Raw genomic sequence first — 21,776 nt, forward strand, 5'->3', positions numbered from 1 at the left:
TGTTTTCTGGCCAACTTCCTTTATTTACTTCTTGCTTGGTCCCTACAGGCATCTGAGTTATAATTCTTCCTCCAACATGTTACGGGGGATATATATCCAACTTTGGGTTTTAAATTTTTGGCTCTAAGGATTAGACCACATCGGGCAATTGACAAGCATAAAAATGGCATTAAATAGATGTTAGCCTTCTTAGTAGTAGTAGTTTTATGTAAAAAGATTATAGAATTCAGAGTTCATAAATTATACTGCCAAAACGAACTGAATAAAAGTGGGCCCTCTATGTAATTAATGTGGGAGAAGGAATTCATTCAAAAACTTACAATCACACACTTGTAACTTGAACTTCTGCAGTATGCGAAGATATGAAAAACAAGTTGTGAAATGTATCCCCCTGCTCAGAAATGCTTTTACAGTGGCAATTTAGCTTTGTTAGTTGGCCTAAGGAATTTTGAAAGCTTCCTGCAAAAAACCGCACACTGTTATAAAAGTCTATGCAAATTTAGGTAGGACTTAGGGAGACTTAACATCTTTTAGGTTTTGCTTCTCTTATAATGTGGGCTCCCAGAAGCTCAAGGCTGTTTTCTGCAAAGGATGGCACCTTGGATTCTTTCAGCTACCTGGGATTTACTAGTTATTAAATAATATGAATATTTCCCTGCCAAAAAGTGTGAAGAAAATGGAAGGGTCGAAGTGCAATGGTGTTTGAGGTGGAGAGGAAGACCTACTAAAGCCCCCTCTAAATTGTCTCATGGGAAAAGAATATTTTATCTGCTATGGGCTGAATGTTTGTATTCCCGCTCCACAATTCTTACATTGAAGCCCTAATCCTCAGTGTGATGGGAGATGATTAGGCCATAAGGGTGGAGCCCTCATGGATGGGATTAGTGTCCTTATTAGAAGAGACAGGAGAGGACACAGCAGAAGGAGGTCATCTGCAAACCAGAGACCGGGGTTCTCATCAGACACTGAATCTGCTGCACCTTGATCTTGGACTTGCAGACTCCAGAACTGTGAGGAATTAATGTTTGCCTTTTAAGCCACCTGCTCTGTGGCAATTTGCTATAGAAGCCCAAGCTAGGACACCATCTTAGACACTTTTTTGATTAAGCAGATAGGCCTGTTACCTGACCTGAATCAGTTTGTACTGAAAGGTTTATATAAGGAAACCAGCAGACCACTCTGCTCAGTATTAGGTAGGTCAAGTTCTAAAGAATTGAGGATCACGCTTAGTAGCTGTCTAAGTAACCAGTATAGTGACACTGTCCAAACTAGATGGAGATTGTCATAACATTCCATGTGCTGCCACTGCATTTCATGCACTGAGGAGAACTTGTTTGCTTATTGAAGTCTTTAATATTTCACACAGAATAATGCAGTTCTAGACTCAGATGATTTGGTCTAAAATACTGGCTCTGCTGCTCTCTGACTCTGGGACATTAATTCAATTGCTTAACCTCTCTAATCCCTTATTTCTTCACATGCAAAATAGGAACTTAAATAGAATTTACCTTATAGGGTTGAGAGTATTAAATGAGATAATAAATCTAAAGTGCTGAGCACAGCATCTGGAAAGTGCTGAGCATGAAAAAATTCTAGTTGCCATTATCATTATTATCTGTCACAGTATATTTCCTGCTCATGCCTCAAGGAAATAGTAAATGAGGATGAGGCCAAAAATTTTAAGTTTCCAAGTAGTCCAAAGGCCACTAAAATGCCTGACTCAATGATAGAGATCCAGTTTAAATGGAAGGAAAAATCTGCTGAATGATGCCTTACCATACGGGTACCAACTCCGTTCCTAATAATTAAAGTAATTTAGATTGTATTCTCTCGTATTTCCTTTTCTCTCTGCTTTTCTGTTCCCTTTCCATATTCTAGGTCATTGCCAATGACCAACAAAACTGAAATCACTAGTTTAAATAGCTCTTGTCTCCCACATCCCACACTTATAAAAACCTGTAGCAAATTTCCCCTATGGGCAATGAAAGGAATTCCACCGAATGGAATTGTTCATGAAATTTAGGAGCAAACAGTCTTTGAAGTGACCTCAATATCAGCAAATCCATTAAGCCATCAGTTCAATAACATAGGGATGCTTATTAGGCAAGAGAAGGCCAACTTCCTCAAAGGAGCACGCACTGTTAAAGAAACGACATAGTTCCAGGCCATGCTGCAGCTTAATATGTGGAGTGATTCAAGCATCTATCACTCAAGTCCAGCTCTGTAGCACATGCCTTGGTTTGAGGCTTGGGTCAGAATATAAAGAAGTGGGAACTCAAGATTAGTTTAAAAGAACTCAGAGGTCCTTTGAAGAAATGAAGTTTCTCTGGCTTTCACTGTCCTGAATGGAAGAGACACCCATTATCTGTCCAGTGGCAGCAGCTCTATAGTGATGCATCTTAGAAAGGAATGAGGTATTGCATTTTCTGCTGTTCTCTGTGAGCAGAGGATGGAGAGCGGGTCGGTGTCTGAGTGCTGTGAAGTTTTTCAACCTATCCTAAAATTCCTGAGGCCACCGGCTGCTGCTCTCTTCAGCTTATAACTAGCTCTTATAAGTTTTCCCGATCACTGTCAAGAGACCTCTTCTTATGGGTAAAAAGGAAAACAATAACTATGTCAGAAGTAGGCCATGGAGCAGAGTTTACATAATAGGGAGAAAGTGAGAAGAGCTCTGTCTCTAAGGGCCGGATGAGTGGTTTAGAGCTTGTCAGCATCTCCCTCCATGCACTCTATGGGGCAAACTATATGCCAGTGACCCAGGGAATTTCAGGACCTAGAGGCTAAGATTGTGAGCTGGTCTTCAAAAGTCAGGCTATGGCCCACTTGTGTAGATAAATCATATGATGAAACAATTTCTAAATGGGTGAAGCTTTGTTATGCTTTTGAAGTAGGTGTTAGAAATTCAGATTACAAATCAGTGACAACAGATCCCAAAGGGATTCTATGTTTTAATTTTATTTCTAACCAATTAAAATACAGATACTGTTGCCTGGAAGCAATTTCTAAGTAATGGTTTTGGTGGTGAAGAATTCACTGGTCCATAACACAAAATAGTAGCTTTAAGTTTTCATCAGAAAGCTAAAAGAAAACAAAAACAAAAACAAACAAACAGGCAAACTAAACTACACACAAAATATCAGAACACTATACCTTTGCATGTTTCTTCTTTAAAGAATTTAGCTCTTTCTGTTGTTTCTTTAAATGCTTCAAGTAAGCCTGTGGGAGAAACAAAGAGGATCCAAAATGTGTTTTGCAGTCACGATGATTATACTCGGTGAGAAACAAAAATACATTGGTCTCACCAGTATGTATAACACAAGAGTGCTTGGGAAATAACTGAACAATTTTACCTTCATCTGCTTTAGATCTTCTATCCTTACTTGAGGGATGAGTTCAATACCTTTTAAAAAAAGATTAGACATTGTGTATATTAAAAGGTAGAGAGAATATCTGCTAATTGAAAATTCAGTTTTGAAATTTCACCTGAGTGTAATGTTATAGATATAAACATCTTCATTTCTTATTACAAAACAATTAACTAGACACTTAACTGAAATGCTTATTGTCTTAGGTTGTGTTTCCTACAAGCAGAGCCTGAGATGGGGATTTGTGTGCACATGATTTATTGAGGGAAGGCTCTCCGGAGAAACCCCTACGGGGGTGAGAAAAGCAAGACAGGGCCAATGAAGCAGCTAGGGTGTCTTTTCAGAGCTATTGAGCTCCAGGTGCCTCAGTGGTAACAAGCTTGAAAACACTCTGATTATTGGCTATCTTTTCTTCTTTGTATCACTTCTCCGCACCCGTACCTGTGTCCACTGTACACCCCCAACCCCAATAAACTACCTGTACTTGAAACTTTATCTCAGGTTCTGTTTCAGGGTGACCCAAATTAAGACAGTTCTCTAGAGAGAAAATGGAAGTTTGCCTTCTCAAATGACATCTCGTCCCACAAAGGCCACCAGAATAGAGTTTATTTCCCGATTCTCCCCACACCCAGCTCCCTGATTCCTAGAGAAGAGTGGGAAGAACACCTAGAAATTTCTCCCTTGTACTTCTATACCATTCTCCTCAATGCTACCAAGCAAAAGGACAGGCCCCTCACTTAGGCGAGGTTCTGCTGAGCCTGCGACCTCCACACGCGTCCTTCTAGGTTGTACATTCGCCTGCTCCATGAACTTCAGCATCTGGCTCATGGTTTTCTTATGTAAGCATTCCTAAGCCTCCCCCAGAGAGATTCAGTATCCATGAGAAGAGTCCATTTCATTATTTTCCTTCTCATTTCTATGATGCATTCCATTCCAGAAATCTTCTCTACTTTACCTCACCTCCCACTGACAGCTATAAATGGTATGTTAACACTGTTTGAAACTGTCCTTCCTCCAAGACCTGTTGCTTAGAAGTGCCTCTTTCTGACCACAATCCCATACTGTCAACTTTACTCACTCCCTCACATCTTCTTACCCTCATCTGTTCCTTGCTCCTTTAACCTTTTCCTTTTCTAGCATAGCTCTTCCCTCTAGTATCACCCCTACTTGATTATTAACCTGGATATTATGATCAATGTGGTAGACTGATTGAAAAAATGGCCCAAATCCTTTACTTTCCCTGTTTCCATACCTTTCGTCAAGTGACTTTGGAGGTCCTCCTATCAAGATGTGGTGTCTGTTTCCCCAACCCTTGAATCTGGGCTTGGCTATGTGACTTGCTTGTTGAAGGAAATGTAGTAGAAAGGACTTTGTGCCACTTCTAAGCCTAGGACTCAATGGGCCTTCCACACTCCTGTTCTCCATCTTAGAACCTTGCCACTGCCATGTGAACAAGCCCAGGCTAGCCTGATGGAAGATGAAAGTCCACATGGGAGAGAGTCCACTTGTCCAGCCAACATCACCTTAGATCAACCTAAAGCTCACTAAACCCTAAACATGAGTGAGTACAGCTAAGATCAGCAGTGTTGCCTGTTCAACTCAGTGGTACTAACCAAGCCATGACTAGAAAACCGCCCAGATAACCTCATGAGCAATAATTCTCATCCAACCCACCAGTCAACCTCAAATGCATGGGCAAGACATGCAGAGATCAGCCAAACCAGCTCAGACCAACCAACCGAATGAAACATAACCTCAATAAGTGATGGTTGTTTTAAGCCAATAAAACTTGAGGTCATGCATTATGCAGCATATGCTAACTGATACACCTTCTGTCAAGAGTTCTTTCCTTCTACCCTGAGACTTCTCTTCACTCATCTTTCTTCTTGGCTTGGACAGAACATCTCTCTTCCCTCTTTATGCAGCAGGATCGCTCCCTTTCCCTTAACTCAGCTCTTCCCCAGAGGCTTGTTTCAATATAGTCCTTTCATGCATTTTCCTTCTCTTTCTTTTCATTGGTTCGTATCAGCATGCTACTGTCCTCATAACGACCATTTTATGTCTTAAATCATCAAATTTTTCTAACCCGATTTCCACCTTCATCATCAAAGCATGTCTAATTCAACATTAATTTGTCAGTCTTAACTTTTATAGACTATCCATAATACCTTCTCAAAACTCATTCTTCCTATAACATAGATCTCTGTTTTTTTCTATTCATTCTACCTTTCCAAGCATTCTCATTCTCATTCTTATTCCCTCCTTCCCTCCCTCCCTCTCTTCCTCCTCCTTCCTCTAGACCTACCACAGCTCTGCTGTCACATGATTCTACTCAGGTGTGTCATCAACAACTTGAACTTGATGATATCCAGGACCGGAATCATCTCACCAAAAGCAGTTCCACCTCTTCACTTCTCTACTCTCAATGGCATCATCTATGTGTGACCTGTCTGTCCTTAAAGTCTCTGAATAACCACTGACCCTCATCCTCCCTAAGGCCCAATAAGTTACCAACTTATTTCTATTCTTCCTTCTCTTCCTTCTTTCCCGTTAAATACTTTCCACTTAATCCAGATCCTCCTAGCCAATAGCATGGGTCATTCATTAATCAGCCATTTACTTCCTAAGAAAAGAGACTGTTAGATCTTTACTAGGCATGGTTCCAAAGACACATTGATGAAGGAGGTGAGGTCTTACCTGCAATGACCCCTTTCTCTGGTTGTTATCACATTATATAAATATAATATAAATATATAATGTGATAAGTGTTATAATAGCAGCATGACTACCATAATTCTTAACTGGCCCTTAGCATCTGTCTCCCGTTTTCAATTAGTTCGTCTGCTAAGACTATATTAATCTTCTTAAAACACTCCTTTGATTGTCATTCTCCATTGCCTTTTCCAGTGATCCTAGAACCCTATCCAGACCAGGATAAATGAACTACTCACCACTACCTATCAGCACGCGGCCTGCCCCATTTTCCTACATCTAGGTTGCTTCCTATGTTGCTTCTTCCCAGGCTGCCTTCTCTTGGCCCCTCTGCTTTCTCTTCCTGTTCAAGTCAGGCCTATGTTTCAAGGCCCAGCTCAGTTGGGATCTCATCCATAAGTTTTCTCTGGGATCGTTGCTGGAAGGGATGCCCTCACCCCTCCTGTTTCTGAGGGGTCAGCCCTCATTGACCACTCCTTGGGCTGGCCATTGTGTGGGAGGCTGCCCTATCTTACGACTCTGACCATGTGAGGTCCCTGAAGGTGTGAAGGCATTTATTATAGAATCAGGCACTGTCACTTAAAGGAGGCTCCCAAGTCTCCTGAATAAAAGGCCAAAGTGAAACAGTACGTAGACTCTCTTTCTTAGGACGTCTGTTGAGGAGACTGGAGTGGAAGTGAGAGCTGCTTGGCTCCTTCAAATGCAGCCATTTGGAACCAGGGATGAGTTCCAAATGCAAACATGTTCCCTTCTAGAACTAGGATTACTTTGTCTCCCATAAGCTGGTCACGCTGCACTGTGTTTCAGGCCGCTTAACCCATTATGAGTACAAATGTCTTTTTGCTAAGTAGATGTGATACAAGAACTTGAACTAAACAGAAGCTCTCTCATTTTCCACTGTCTATCTCTGTCTGAGTGGCTAATGGTAACAACGACTAGCGCTGGTACGAATGCCCAAAGGCTGCACCATTATCTTGCTCCATGTTCTTTCCAGGGAAGAACAGAAAAACAGCTGCAGACAAAATACAATTTGGGCAACTTTTGTGCAGTCTCAATTTCTAATTTGTTTCATGAAGCTCCATGCACACTTCCTTGCTATATTACTAGGTAGCTTTGGTTTAGGAAAACGTGTATTTTCTCTTACCTTAAACTGCATGGTTAACTGAACACTATGTGTACTCAAGTGTATAAACAACTTGATTTCCTTACACCAAGGACAGTGAATTCACATATAACTGGGAAATATATGTATTGAGTAAAATATCAATAGGGAAAAGAGAAATTCTAATTAAAGTAAGGAGAGTGAATATAGTAAATGATTCATGGTCAAGGAGGATATGTAAAATGTTTAATTACCAGTATAGGATGGGCACCATCCAATCAGAAAGGATACCTGCCCAGCAAGAATGGAAGCCATCTTTAAATAACTGGTATAGTTGTCCCCCTACGTACCAGCTGAATATTAGCACATGGAACACATAATTCTTTGCGATGACACCTTTTACGATCTTTTGTTTCATCCACGAGTGACGATAAAATTGGCCTTCAATCACCCATCTGATAATTTTACAAACACATTATCATGGATGCTAAATATCTACCAGAGGGGGGAAACTGTCAATAAGAGAATCTAGAAATGTCTGAGAAATCATGATTCTGTTGGTTCATGAGCCCATTGCCTGTCCAGGTATGGATCTGTGGTGGTACCTGGGACAGAGGAGGGAGAAGTTAGTGAAGTTCACTGTGTGGAAACTCTTTCCAAAAAGAACACTAAATGTAAACATTTTCTAAAACTATGGATATTGTACCCAGTGTAACTAGGGTGCAGTGGATCTAGCTGAGAAAACACAAATCCTGACTCCCCGTGAAATACCGGGACATTAAGCAGTTTGTCCAATCCATAAGAATGCAGGCCGATCTTCAGTTTTACGGGGCAATAAAAACTGCAAATTCACAATTCTAAATACCTTCGTAAAAGACTCTTTACCTTCTAAACGTGCCAGAGTAGATAAGGAGCCTACACAACTCTCCTTTACCTTTCTTGGTTTCCACACCAGATCCCAGGGCGGCCGTGGTGGTTGGTCTGAGCTCGGAGCTGCTCTGTGGGGTCACATTTGCTTTGGCAGTGTTGGCCTTTCCTTTCTTGTCATTCTTAGAAGTGTCGCTGGGCACATCGGCTATGTCACTCTGGAACAGAAATGTTTATATTAACCCAAATGAATGCCACCTCGAGCTCAACTGTCTTGCGCATTCTCTGTTTTACTGAATCAAGTCTGTGCCACTCAACTTCTCCCCTTTAACTGTCTTAACAGATCTTTGCCTGGCAGGAGGGAACGTTATAGGATTTCCTCAGGCTTGAGGCAAAGGACGAAGCCAAGGAAAGAAGATGCAATTCCTTTACAAGCAGGGTGTAACTTCTCTTTTTCTAGCTGCTGGAGAGGTTGCTGCTTCCGCTCCAAACTGAGGAGTATTGTAAAGGGAACTTTACAAACAAAGAAACAAACAACACAAGTGTGCACTGAAATGGAAGAAGGTTGGATGCAAGACTGGTAAAATACAAAAAAAAAATCATAAATGTCAGTTTCACTCAGTTATTGAATTGAATTTGCTGGTATTTCAGTGTATCACAAAATCATCATGTATTTTAAACATTCCTAAAAGCATCATGGATGCTTTTCATTTAGTTTCTAGTGGGGCAAGGGTTCCCAGATGTAAGTCAAGCCATGGTGATTAAGTGGCTTCTTTAAGATGGTGGTCATATTTTACTAAATATGCTATACTCTCATTGACCCTTGAAACTATTTTGTTGAATTGATAAGTTCAGTTTCAAAAACCTTCTTCAAACTTGTGATATTAATATATTACTTTGTCTTACTCTTGTAATCACTGTTTAACAACTTTCTTCTATTTGGCTGCCTTTAATTGACTGTTGCTACTTACGGTTTCAATGCCCATAGCTCTCATTTGGTCTGCCCTCTTTTCCGTGATTGAAAGAAACTTCTTTGGATCTGATAAAGCATCCACAATATCTGGGGGGTGGGGGAGGGGGAAAGAACACTGAGCTGTTAATTCTCTGTTTTGCTGAAAATATCCAAGAAAATTCTGCTAATGCACTATCCAGAATCCTGGACCCCCATTATGCTCTCTAAGTTCTCTCTCCTAGGACATGACAAGTTCAGAGAGCACATCTAGTTGCAGAAAAGAAATAAGAAGGCAAGGATCTTGATGATTTTCTCAGATGATTTTTTCTTATTTTCCCTTCGTTTTTTTTTCCAAATTAAGAAGACTGTGGCAGAGTAAGCCACGTAAGCTGCCTTGGGTTCCTGACTGTTACTTCTGTGACCTTGAGTAAGTTGATTAATATCCCCAGTTTCTTCATCTGATAATTAGAACTGCTACTCTGCAGCCATACTTTGAGATTTCAGTGAGATGATGAAAGTCAAAAGTACTTGAAGCATAGCAGATGCCACTAGCTCTAAATCTGATTTTTAGATACAGGTTAATGCACATTTAAAGCTAATTTTGTCCCATGGTAGATAAACTGAAATATTTCTCCAGTAGTGTTGAGGCTATAATTTGCACTGAAAAACAGTAAAATTCCATCTTTTATATAACACCATTTGAAGAGATTCAAGTACTTTCAAACAGAATTTCATATAATTTTGCATAATTGACCAATACTATAGAAGGAATATTCTTGTTACCTTCAAACAGTACACAATTTACAAAATTTAAAATTATATGTTTATCAATTTCCCCCTAGCAGAATCACCTTCATAATTACATTCTCAAGATAATTTTTCTCAGTTTAAATTTTTTTCTTTTCCCTTTTATAACAGAAAATAACATATGCACATGACACGACAAACATTCAACTACATAAAATGCAAAGTAAAAATCTCCTCTCCTGCCAATTTTACATTCAGTAGCTAACTAGTGTTACCAATTTCTTATATCTTTATATATTTTTTAAAACTCCAAGTGGATCCATAGTTTTCTACACCTATTTTTTTATTTTTAAATTTCACATATCTTGGAAATACTTCCACTTCAGCAATGTAGACCTACAACATTACTTTTAAGGGCTGCTTCTATTCTATTTTCTCAGTGGCCATAATACATTTAACCAGTTCCTTATTGATACACTATTCGATTATTTCCAGTTCCTTGCTATTATAAACAGTGTTGCAGTGAACATCCTTGATCATCTCTCATAGGAGACCTCTGCATATGTCCACAGGATAAATTCCTAGAAGTTAGAATGATGGGTAAGGGTATTTGTCCTTTTTTGGGAGTTATTGCCAAATTGTCCTCCACAGAAGTTGCATCAATTTATTCTCCTACCAGTGATCTATGAAAAGGTTTCATTCTAGTTATCACTCATGTCCTTAAGCATTCTTTGCCTCATAATGGGGAATGTGGACAAATTAGCCCTTAAATCATGCGTAGGAAAAACCCACAGAGAATTATTTTTCAGAAATTAATATTCTAGGAATGTATGTTGTCTATTTTAAATCCTTATGACAATTTTCAAATACACACAAAAGTAGACAAAAAAGTAAAACAATCCCCTATATACTGATGGTGAAGACCCAACAATTGTAAACAGTCTGCCAACATTTCCTTTATCTATCCTACCTTTTCTCCTTTCTCTCTCTTCTCTCTCCTGAAATAGCTGAAGGCAAATTTCAGAAATCTTATTTCATTCCTAATTACTTCTCTATGCATCTCTAAAAAAAAAGGGCATTGTCTTTGGAACCAACTATACCGGTACTGTATCCAACAAAATTGGCAGAAACTCCTTGCGATGGTATATAATACATGGCTCACGCTGGTATTTCCCCTATTTACAGTTAGTCTGTTTGACTAAAGATTCAAAGTCTGCACCATGTCTCTGAAATCTATTTCATCTAGAATAGTTCCTCCTACTATTTATTTTTCATAATGCATAGACTTGTTGGAGAGAGAGAGATCAGGAGTCCTATAAAATGTCCCACATTCTGAATCTGTACGTTTCCTGCTGTATCATTTAACTCAAAAGCTTGACTTTCTCTTTTGCAAGAATACTGCATAGGAAGTGCTCTGACTTCATAGGGTCACATGGAGGCAGATAAAGCCTGTTTACCCCACTGTCGTGGTGCCAAACTCATCGGGTGGGCTCAGGACTTTTAGCCCATTTGTGACTGTTTCCCAAAGGCTTCCTCCTTCCACTTGTCCACACTGTTATGGGGAAAAGTGGAACTTAAATTGTGCACACGGATCTCTCCTGCCCTTTCCTGGAGAAGACCTATCGGGAAGCCCCCCAGGACACTCTCACATTGTACACACTCTGCCTCGGCTTCCCACTGGTACATTTCAGGGGTGACCCACAGGGCTGGCTTGTTAGGAAACAAATACTTGTTTATCTTTAATGATATACAATCAGTTTGGGGGTCTGAAGAGAGTATATGGCATTTTTGAAGGGTAACGGGTAGTCCATCCAGTAGGAAAAACAGATAACTTTTTTTTTTTAAAGATTTTTATTGGGGGAATGGGAACAGACAAGTTGCTGTCGTTTTGTTCTTCAGTCTAGTTGTGGAGGACGTTGCTTCACTGGCCCAAGTTGGCACCATCATTGCGCTCTTCCCGGGCGAGGCAGATCAGTCGCTGGCTTCTGGACGGCCGCTCCTGGCGGCTGCTGGCCACTCACGCTGGCTGCTGGCTACATACGGTAGCCCATGGCAACCCACTGCAGCAGGGGCTGCAGCCTACGCAGTCGCCGGCAACTCATGGCAGCCCAGCTCCAGGTTGAGCTGTTGTTCAGCATCTTAGCTGTAGAGGGCAGTGTCATTAGCCCTTATATGTGGGATCCGAACCGGGCCCCTCTGGCATCCCAAGCCAGCTCTTATCCATCGCGCCAGTCGGCCGGCCCAGATAATTTTTTAATCACTTAAAACCAATTATAAAACCAATAAAGCAAGATATTAAAGAATGAAATGGTCCATTTTCCTTCCATCCTAACCAAGCTTTCATTTTAGTATATTTTTATATAATTTTATCTATTACATATGAATACATATTTTATGTGGTTTCCTTAAAATTGTATCTGTATAGTTCTGAAAATTATCTTTAGTGCGTGGCTAATGTTCCACTGAGTTTATGTACCAAACTATTCCCTACTGCTCGATATATAGATGGGCTTTCAATTTTACTATAAAAGATGACTTTGCAAGAAATATCGTAGTGCAAAACATGATAAATACCATTGCTTAAATCTATTTTCAATTATCAATTCTAGAATTCTAGCTTATGTCCCCAGATTCTGAAATCCTGCCTTATTATTTGAGTTTAAATGAGATGCCTTAATTGCAGTTACATACTACCTTAAGATTTTTTTACAATATACAACATAATGGCATCCAATCATAATACAATATAATAGTGATCTTGAGCAAATGGCAACAAAAATACACAAAGTATAAATAAGGCTTGTTCAATTTAAATCACATGGTACAAAGAGAAGATTACAAAATGGCTAAATGCCTTAGACAAGGTTTATGTTAGCAGGTTATTTGCAATAGGTGCTTCATTCCTGGCAATTTTGAATAATAAATTAGACACATTCAGCACATATAATTTTCCATGTGACAGCAGGTGCTCATTCTGCAGCTAGAGTAATAGATCAATGCACAGGGCAGCACCTGTACACCTGGGATGTTTCCACCGGAAGTATTCAACCAAAGGAAAATGGGCTCAGGATTAGGGAGCCAAGGCCTATCCTCATATCTTTTATTTATTTTTTTATTTTATTTTATTTTATTTTTAGCTGAGCCATCCTGCCACCTGTTGGCAGCTCAGCTCGGGCCGGGACTCGAACCGCTGTTGCTCAGAGCTCACACTCTTGAGCGAGCTCTTAACTAACTGAGCCACTCGGCCAGCCCATGTCCTCATATCTTTTAGATGATTTTTCTACTGTGACCCAATTTTTCCTCTGGCCAGAGGCAGATACACCTTAGTTTTAAATATATACATTGTACACACACACACACACACACACACACACAGCTTCCTTACTTGATATGCAGTCTATATCAAATATGGAAACTGATTTTTAATTACATGTAAAATAATGTATAATCAGAGAATGAGCTTTATCTCAAATATCTCATACCTTTATATACTAGTATAACTCTTTGAAAATGTGACTTATTTTTTCCTTGCCTCAGCCCAGAAAAAAAGATTTTAGGAGCAGTTAAATACTTCTGGGATAGTGTTGGCCAAAGTTTTGCATATTCCAATAAACCTGGCATCTTACTTTGGTGCCATCTGACATTTCATAGGGCTTTTCCCCTCATGTGGGGGAACACTGTGGCTAGCTGTATCCCCCATATTTCAGCATTCCCCAGGACAAACCACTGTGGCAAGAGTAAATTTTAAAGGCAGATAACATTTACGAGTGCGTGAATAGGTCTGTCCAGGGACTAGCCACACTGAACATCTAACAATCTCTGACTCTACAGAACCCACAGGTGAGCTAACATTTTCTACATACTTAGAGGCCATGGCTCAAGCTCTGGAACCTTTCCTTTTTTTAAAAAAAAGAAAGCAATTTGATTTTTCTCACTTGCTTCTTCCTTCTGGACTTAATGGAAATTTTGCTTATTTGTATTTTTTTTTAATACCATCTATTTTGGGGTTTAGTGCCATGTCTAAAAGGCTAGTCTCTTCCGGTGAAGGCTTTCCATGTATATTCTATTTTCTCCTTCCTCTCTCTCACCCATCATTTCCATATGGACTTGAAAGCATCAATTAGGCTTTCCCAAGTCCTGAAAAGAAGAGAGAGATTCATCCCTTAGTACAGACTTCCTGATACTTATAAGCTTTTCAGAACTCTGGTTTTTGTTTGCTTGTTTGTTTAACCATTGCTTTGCAAGGCATTTGATTAGGGTGACTCAGTGGTGAGCACAAACCATGGCTCCTAGGACACTCCCCTCCCCTCCCCCATGTGCTTATTCCTGGCCCAGGTTTCCTCCCATTCCTTACTTTACTTTTTCTAGCTCATCAAGAAATAAAGGCAGCAGAAAGTACATGTTCCTCTACTGGCTGCAAAGCGATGCTAATAAAGATCAACAAATCCCATAGCTATGAATTTGGATGAGCTCTTCTAGCTTCTACCAAATCATTAAGGATTCCCCAAACTGCATTTCCTAGAATGCTAGATGCACTACATGCACAGGGGCAAAAGGGTCCTGCGGCCAAACCGGAATGAGAAATGTTCACGGGTCCCCTTCTTGTCAGGCTCCACAGTACATCTCCAGGAACTATGCAATAAAAAGCCTGTTTAAATTCGCTTAGCCTAGCAATTCCCAATGTATTTTACTGTAATCCATTTCCAACCCATTTTCCTCCAGAGCTTTTTTTCTTGGCATGCTTACTAATATTTTCTGTAGTTCAGAAGAGGCCATAGAAATGGATACCACTGCTATGCAAATCGGTTTTTCAAAAAACATTTGATAGGATAAGGCGTTTCAGTATCCATGAAGGAGAGGACAATACGGAACTACTTTACCTTTTATCAGGAAAACCTGAGCTCATACACCAGGAATGGCATCCTAATTAAAGAGGTGCCTCTTCTGGAACTATCTGATGTAAGAAACGGCCAACTAGCTTTGCAAAGGGGTTGGAAGCAATCCTGTGAAGATTCTGGGCAGAGTAAAGAAGAAGACCCCTACAACCCTCCCAATGCCCCTTGATGTAGCTTTAGTCATAAAGGAGGTGGAAAGGGGAACTGGGCAAATACATGAAGGGTCACTTGAGCTTTGCTTACATGAACTAGCCTAGTTGCAGAAGAGTAGACAAAATCTGTGGTTATAAAAGCGGTAATAAGCATGGCTCAAGGAACAAAGTGCTCATGAACCACAACTCTGAGTAACATTGAAATATAATGCTGCATAGATTTTGGAAGCATAGCATCAATTCTTTTATTTATTCTCCTCCCTACCACTCAGCAATACTAAAAGAAATGCAAACGAGAAAACCCATTACAAGCCATAGTGGGTGGGAAAAGAGAAATACTGACACTCATTTAACTGTCAGCAGGTTTGGAAACTGTTCCCATCACCAAAAGCAGCGGCTAATAGTGATAAAGCTGCTGTAATGACTAGTGACACTGTCAGCAGCGTTTACACCTACAGACAAAGCAGCAAGTCAGCCCCGTCCTCTGAGTCTCACCGGATTTGACCCAGGAAAGTGTACCTTAGCACCCAACCCAGTACTTCTGTTTACTGCATGAGTGTGGGAATACACAACAACTGTTTTACTGTATGTTCAGTAGAAAAATAATATTGAAAAAATTAAACGGAGACTTCTTGATTCATCCCTAGTCATCCCTCTCTTAGATGTTACCATTTTTTGTTTTTCATGTCACAGTTTAGTTTCTGATAGTTAAGAGACTTCACTTCTGTTCTTCAGCCCAGAGATATTTTACATCTAGGCCACTTAGGAACAAAATTATAGTAGTCCCCCCTTATTTGCAGTGGATATATGCCAAGCACCCCAAAGAATGCCTGAGACCACAGATAGCACTGAACCCTATATATACATACTATGTTTTTTTTCCTATACATACATATCTATGATAAAGTTTAATTTATAAATTGAGCACAGTAAGAGATTAACAACAATAAATAATAGTGAAATAGAAAAGTTATAGCAATATATTGTAATAAAAGTCATGTGACTGTGGTCTGTCTCTCAAAAGACCTTATTGTACTGTACTCAACTTTTCACTTAAAGGAAGTATTATTATACTTTATGGCTTCTCTTTCACATATCTGAATTGCCAGCATCGCTCATCTTGTACTTTGGGGCCAGTATTAAGTAAAATAAGGCTTACTTGAACACAGGCGCTGCAATACCATGACATTTACTCTGATCACCGAGATGGCTACTAAGCGACTAACGGGTGGAGAGTGTCTAGTGTGGAGATGCTGGCCAAAGGGATGACTCACGTCCTGTGTGCGATGGGGCGGGATGGCACAAGAGCTCATCATGCTACTCAGAATGGTGCATGCTTTAAAACTTATGAATTGTTTATTTCTGGAATTTTCCATTTAATACTTTCAGACTACCGTTGATTGTGGATAGCAGAAACAATGGATAAGGCGGGGTGTGGTGGTGGGGGTACTGTATCTACGAGGAGCCCAGAAGCTCTAGTAGCCATCTTGACTCATTCCTTTGTGTGTCTTGGGAGTTAATATACTATAGTGATGAGAAGAAGCAGCAGTTGCACTAAAAGCCCCCTGCCTCTGTCTCCTGAGGGGGCAGGGAAGGGAAGCAGATCTGACCGGAGTGGAAGAGGGTCACGGTGGAAAACACTGGTTTAGACCTATCTGATATTGGAGGGAATTGGGGTGGCCCAGAGTTCAAAGCTCTGAAAGGCAATATGCCAGAAGGTAGGAATAATTATGGGCAATTGGAAAAGTGCCAAGTTATGTCATCCGCAGGGATTCATCATCATATGGTGACCTCCTAAGAACCCCAATAAATAAGTGACCAGCAGCTCCTGTAAATGGCCAGGCCCTGCCTAAGGAATTGTCTAAACTTGGAAAAACCTTTTAGGAACATTTTTCTTGTTTTTATAAAATGAAACCACCCACCTGACTTCACTAAGATTTAAAATACATTTAAAAAGCACAGAGAACACAGAGTTGTTGGTGCTTACAGACATTATGGTAACATTACTAATGTATTAGAATCCTGAAAATTCTTAGGCACAAAATTAAGAGATGTTTCTTAGGATGATGAATTGCTATGACAAAAAAAAATTTACTGCTGCAAACTAAAGGGTAAAGTTAGGGAGAGGGAACTATAACCAATGAATTTTTCTTTAGCTTGTTAAAAATAAATTAAAAAATTAATGGAGGGGTTGCTATGGTTGGGACCTATTCCACGCTCATTTGATCTTCACTTATGAGGTGGGGGCTGCTGTTATCCCTGAGCTGAGATAAGAACAATGAAATGTAAAATATTTGCAAGTTTATACAAGGTCAGACAACTAATAACCTGTGGGGCTCTAGTCAGCATTCTTACATACCTGCTATGTGGCGTCAATGAAATAGTACCTATCAGGTTAAAAAAGGGAGTCTTTGAATCCCCAAACATTATATTCATAGAACTTTATCTAGATGTTGAACTGTATTTGAGACCACTTTGGAAATTATGAGAGATCTTACGAGTAAATTAAAATTTGATTTAAACAATTACTTAAGAAAAAGAGGAACCACCCACTTATAGACAAAAAAAGGAACTAAGAGAATATTTTTCTGGAAAAGGAATACAAGTGACCAAGAAGTACATGAAATATGCTCAATCTGATTCAAAATTGTAAATATGCAAACTAAGACGATGAGATGTCACTTTTACTACCTTTACTAGAAAAATTTAAGAATTTTTCAGAATCCAAAAATGGCCACAGGAATAGGCAGTCTCAAAAATAATGTATGGGAGTAATATTGATCCAACTCAAAGGATAAACAGATAGTGGTATATACATATATAATGAATATTATATAATCTTAAAAAAGAATTAAAAAGTTTTGTGTGCATTGACATGAAATGCTGTCCATAATATATTATGTAAGAAAAGTAAAGCATAGAACAGGGTGTATTATATATCTCATTTGGTTAAATTAAAAAATATGTATATAGATATACATATCTATATACACACACACTCATATACACATATACACATAAGGTTTACATTTATGTATATACATATTTCCTTAATATAGAGATATGCTTTATGTTTTAAAACCTGGTATTTTAAGACATTCATGTACTTCTTTTATTTTAAAATGATATCAAGAATTATCTAGGTAGCAGGATAATAGGCTGCTTTAATTTTCTTTATTCTTTTCTAAACTCAAAATAAATATATATTTTAAAAAGCTTTCTATGTGCTATTTTAGATTACCTTGCTGTTATAGAAAAAATAGGGCAAAATAACTTTTTTTTAATTTATAGAAAGTAATGTTATATATGCTTACTTAAATTTAAACAATCCGTTAGTAATAGTGGAGTCCTGCCATAGCAGGCTGCCATATTGGACAGAATATTCTCTGTGGTGTTTCTGGAAATTGTCCAATGCAGTTGGCTAGTTCCACTAAACACTTACCTCCAGTCTCAGTGAGCAACTATTATTAAAGTTGGGTGTGTATCCTTCCAGAATTTTTTCTGTGGACTTTATGTCCACGTATAAACAGTTAAAGTCTTTGTAAATAATAATGAGATTGTTTTGCAATTTACTTTTCTCTCAGCAGTATATCACTGTCATCTTTCTCTGTCTAAACACTGAGATCCAAGTCATGATTTTTAATGGTGCGTAGTAATCTATAGAATGGCTATGACCTATTTACCCAGACCGCATTGATGGACTTAGGTTGTATCTGATATTTTTTATACAAATGATGCTGCATGACATTACTGCATGGGTTTTTTAAACTTTGCTTTTAACAATCTGATTAAAGTAATAGGTTAAGTATTTGGTGAGCTATAGAAGTTGGGACTTCATTAGCTTGGTCAGGAATAAGAGGTCTTACGTCTATAACTGGATCTAAAGATGTGGAGTGACTGTGGAAAAACCGATCCACCTGAAAATGGAGAAGGTATAATTTACCAAATTACTTAGTGCTCTGAAAATGTGCATATTTTCCTTCAGGTGCCCAAATTACTCAATAGGAACAGCACATCCCTTTTGCTGAGTAACACTAGTTATGGAGGCTGTATCCTCAGACACGAACCAGATCTTTTCAGTTTTAGCACAAAATACCCTGTTTCAGCTTCCTCAGAATGCAGAAATAAGCCCAGCACTTTCCTTACCACGGGCTTGTCATGAGCGGCTTCCCTGGGTGGAGAGGTAACAGTCTACCTTTTTGCTGTGATGTATTACTCATATTTCAAGGCCCAAATAGCTACTGAAGACCTCCGAACTCCCACTCTGGTTCACCACTCCTTAATTCAATGCTTCAAGACACCCTTTGGCTTACACGCTTTGCACACTTACATAATAGGTTACATTTATTTATGTGTATGCATGTACCTGCTCATGTATATGTATATGTGTATAAGGCTGGAAACTTCTTGAGGGTAAGTGTACATGATGTTTTCAACTTTACTTTTACTCAGGCCATTTATAGGGCAGGTACTAATAACTGTTGAATACATCTTTTCCTCTGAGAAAAAATATTTTAAACACACACATCAATGAAATACCATTTTTACGGATTACATTAGTAAATGTCAACAAAAGTTATATCTCATACACTGCTGATGTGTTATCTGGTATCTGAATTTAAAGGTTTATATATGTACACACTCCTTATAACAACAAGTCCACTTCAAAAATTTCATCTTCAGGAAAAGATCATGATTATTTCCTAAGTTTTACATTTAGGGTTCTTAGGTGCAAAGGAAAAACTAAACTGGCTTCATTATTAATCAATAAATTATGGTATACATAAAATGGAATGGTATACATAAAATGCAGCCAATAAAAATATTTCATGACATAGGAAAATATTCTCTATTAAGTGAAAACAAAGATTATCTCTCTGAAGTAATGAGTCCAAATGAGGATGTACAATAAGATCCAATTTAATTAAAAATAGAGAAGAAATGAGATTGGGAGTAAAGGGACCAATATGGTAATGGAGTTTTCTCTGGACAGTGAAATTTACTTTCAATTATTCTTTTATTCTTTGTGCTGTCAGAATCTATGATACATATTTTAACATACTCTAACCTTTTGAAGAATAAAACCTGCTAAACATATTTGTGGAATGAATGACTGAATCCATATTATCTTTTTTTAGCCAAATAAAATTTTGATGATATGTATCAACAACTTTTCTTTTTTTCCCTAGAAGATGCTGGAGTGTGTGATGGTGCAGAGTTTCATTTTGAAAATTTTCCTATAAAATCAACAGAGAAAACAAATGCTCTTGGGAATAGGGATTCAAAGAGGTTTCCTGCCATGCTGATTCAGCACGTAAATGTTCAGATCTGAATTAGGAAGGTTCCTTAAGCAGAGGATATATAAGCATATTATACAAATCAAGATGCTGTAAAGGAGATCAGAAATGTGGAAAAGGGAGTTCTCACATTCCCATTTTGTTATCTTCAGGTAAGACCCTTAATTAAGCCTTACTATGTCACATATAAAAGTGATGACCAGAGGGAGAATTCTGAAACAAGTCTTTGAATGTCAAATCTGAGATTAAAACATTAACTGCAAAATCCCATGAATGGTAAATCAGTACAGCAATTTCAAATGCTTCTGATAAAAACATCACCTTAGGAAAGAATACTTGCAGGATTATTTTTAAAGAGATTAATTTGGATCCATACTTATAGAATTGTTGACCCTGGCAATATGTTACATTACAAATACAGATATTTCTTCAGCATGGACCGACACATGTCCACATCCATTCTGAACAATTTCACATTTCTGGATTGTATTTGTATAAGGTGCTTGATACAACGTAGGAACTCAAACAAACTATTTTTTCCCCCTTTTCTATTCAAATGGCCCATTTCCCTGGAAGGAATTACAGTTTCCTTTGAAAAGTAACCCATGCAGAAGCAAAACTTTTAAGCCTTCCACCATATTTGTTTATATGACTATTTCTAAAATGTATGAAGTATTACGTGCTGCCCGCTTTGAAGCTCAAGTATGTAGAACATGACTTCATTCATCTGCTGATGCCTCGTGACCATCACATGCTCCTACATACACAATGCAGGACTCTTGTCTCTTTTGCGATCCACGGACCTAGCCCACAGCACCCCCTCCCAGTCGCTTTTGTCTCCTACACCTGTTACTGTAGGTGGTAGCTTCTAATAGGTTCCTTTTTTTTTTTTTTTAAGTGGAAAACACGGGAGAAGGAAGGAAGGAAGAGTCTTTACTCTGGATTTTGTGACTGAAAAATCCTTCTAGCTTTCTGAACCTGGAATCAGGTTGTTAAAGTTGAGGATTAGTTGCAGAAAATCTGTCCACCAGAGCAGTATGCATTGTTAAAAGCAAACAACAAAATAAGCCCCAATTCCCCAAATCAAATAGTGACGTGTTCCAGTACAGCATAGAAACCACAGCTGTATCTACAGCCACACCCACATGTGTGCACACATATTTGAGCCTTCCTATGGCATATACTCAGCATTATAAGAATGCTATGAGGGAGGCAGTATTAGTATCTTCATTTTATGGGAGAGGAAATGAGGGGTTTGAGAGGGTATATCACTGTCCCCAGGTCACCTGGCCAGTAGTGGAGAGTCGGGATTTGAACTGTTGGTTAATTTGATGCAATCACTCTGTGGTACTGTTTCTTATGGTTGAACAGACTCTGAGAATACAGAGGATCTGTTTTCTTTCAATGTTCTTGGCTTAGTTGGGAGTTACTGTGTTTCCCCGAAAATAAGACCAGGTCTTATATTAATTATTGCTCCAACAATCCACATTTATTCATGTACAAAAATCTACATTTATTCAAACAGTCATGTTTGGCTGACAGTCTTAATTGGGGCTTATTCTGGGGTAGGGCTTATATTACGAGCATCCTGAAAAATCATGCTAGGGCTTATTTTCCAGTTAGGTCTTATTTTCGGGGAAACATGGTATAAAAAGTGAGAATGTTTAGGTTTAAGCAAAATCCTATG

General features: G+C 38.8%; 1 protein-coding gene across 1 annotated transcript in view; it reads right to left on the reverse strand.

Annotated features, from left to right (window-relative positions):
- Positions 1-21,776, reverse strand: part of PLCB4 (phospholipase C beta 4) — a 168,515-nt gene that overhangs the window by 34,006 nt on the left and 112,733 nt on the right. The window contains exons 26-30 of the mRNA XM_019635242.1: positions 9,018-9,106; positions 8,114-8,264; positions 3,351-3,400; positions 3,151-3,216; positions 1,777-1,798 (exon numbers count right to left, since the gene is read on the reverse strand). Of these exons, the coding sequence (XP_019490787.1) occupies positions 1,777-1,798; positions 3,151-3,216; positions 3,351-3,400; positions 8,114-8,264; positions 9,018-9,106 (378 nt within the window). The remainder of the gene's footprint in view (positions 1-1,776; positions 1,799-3,150; positions 3,217-3,350; positions 3,401-8,113; positions 8,265-9,017; positions 9,107-21,776) is intronic.

The sequence above is a fragment of the Hipposideros armiger genome, unplaced genomic scaffold, assembly GCF_001890085.2.
Source record: "Hipposideros armiger isolate ML-2016 unplaced genomic scaffold, ASM189008v1 scaffold_20, whole genome shotgun sequence".
NCBI lineage: Eukaryota > Metazoa > Chordata > Mammalia > Chiroptera > Hipposideridae > Hipposideros > Hipposideros armiger.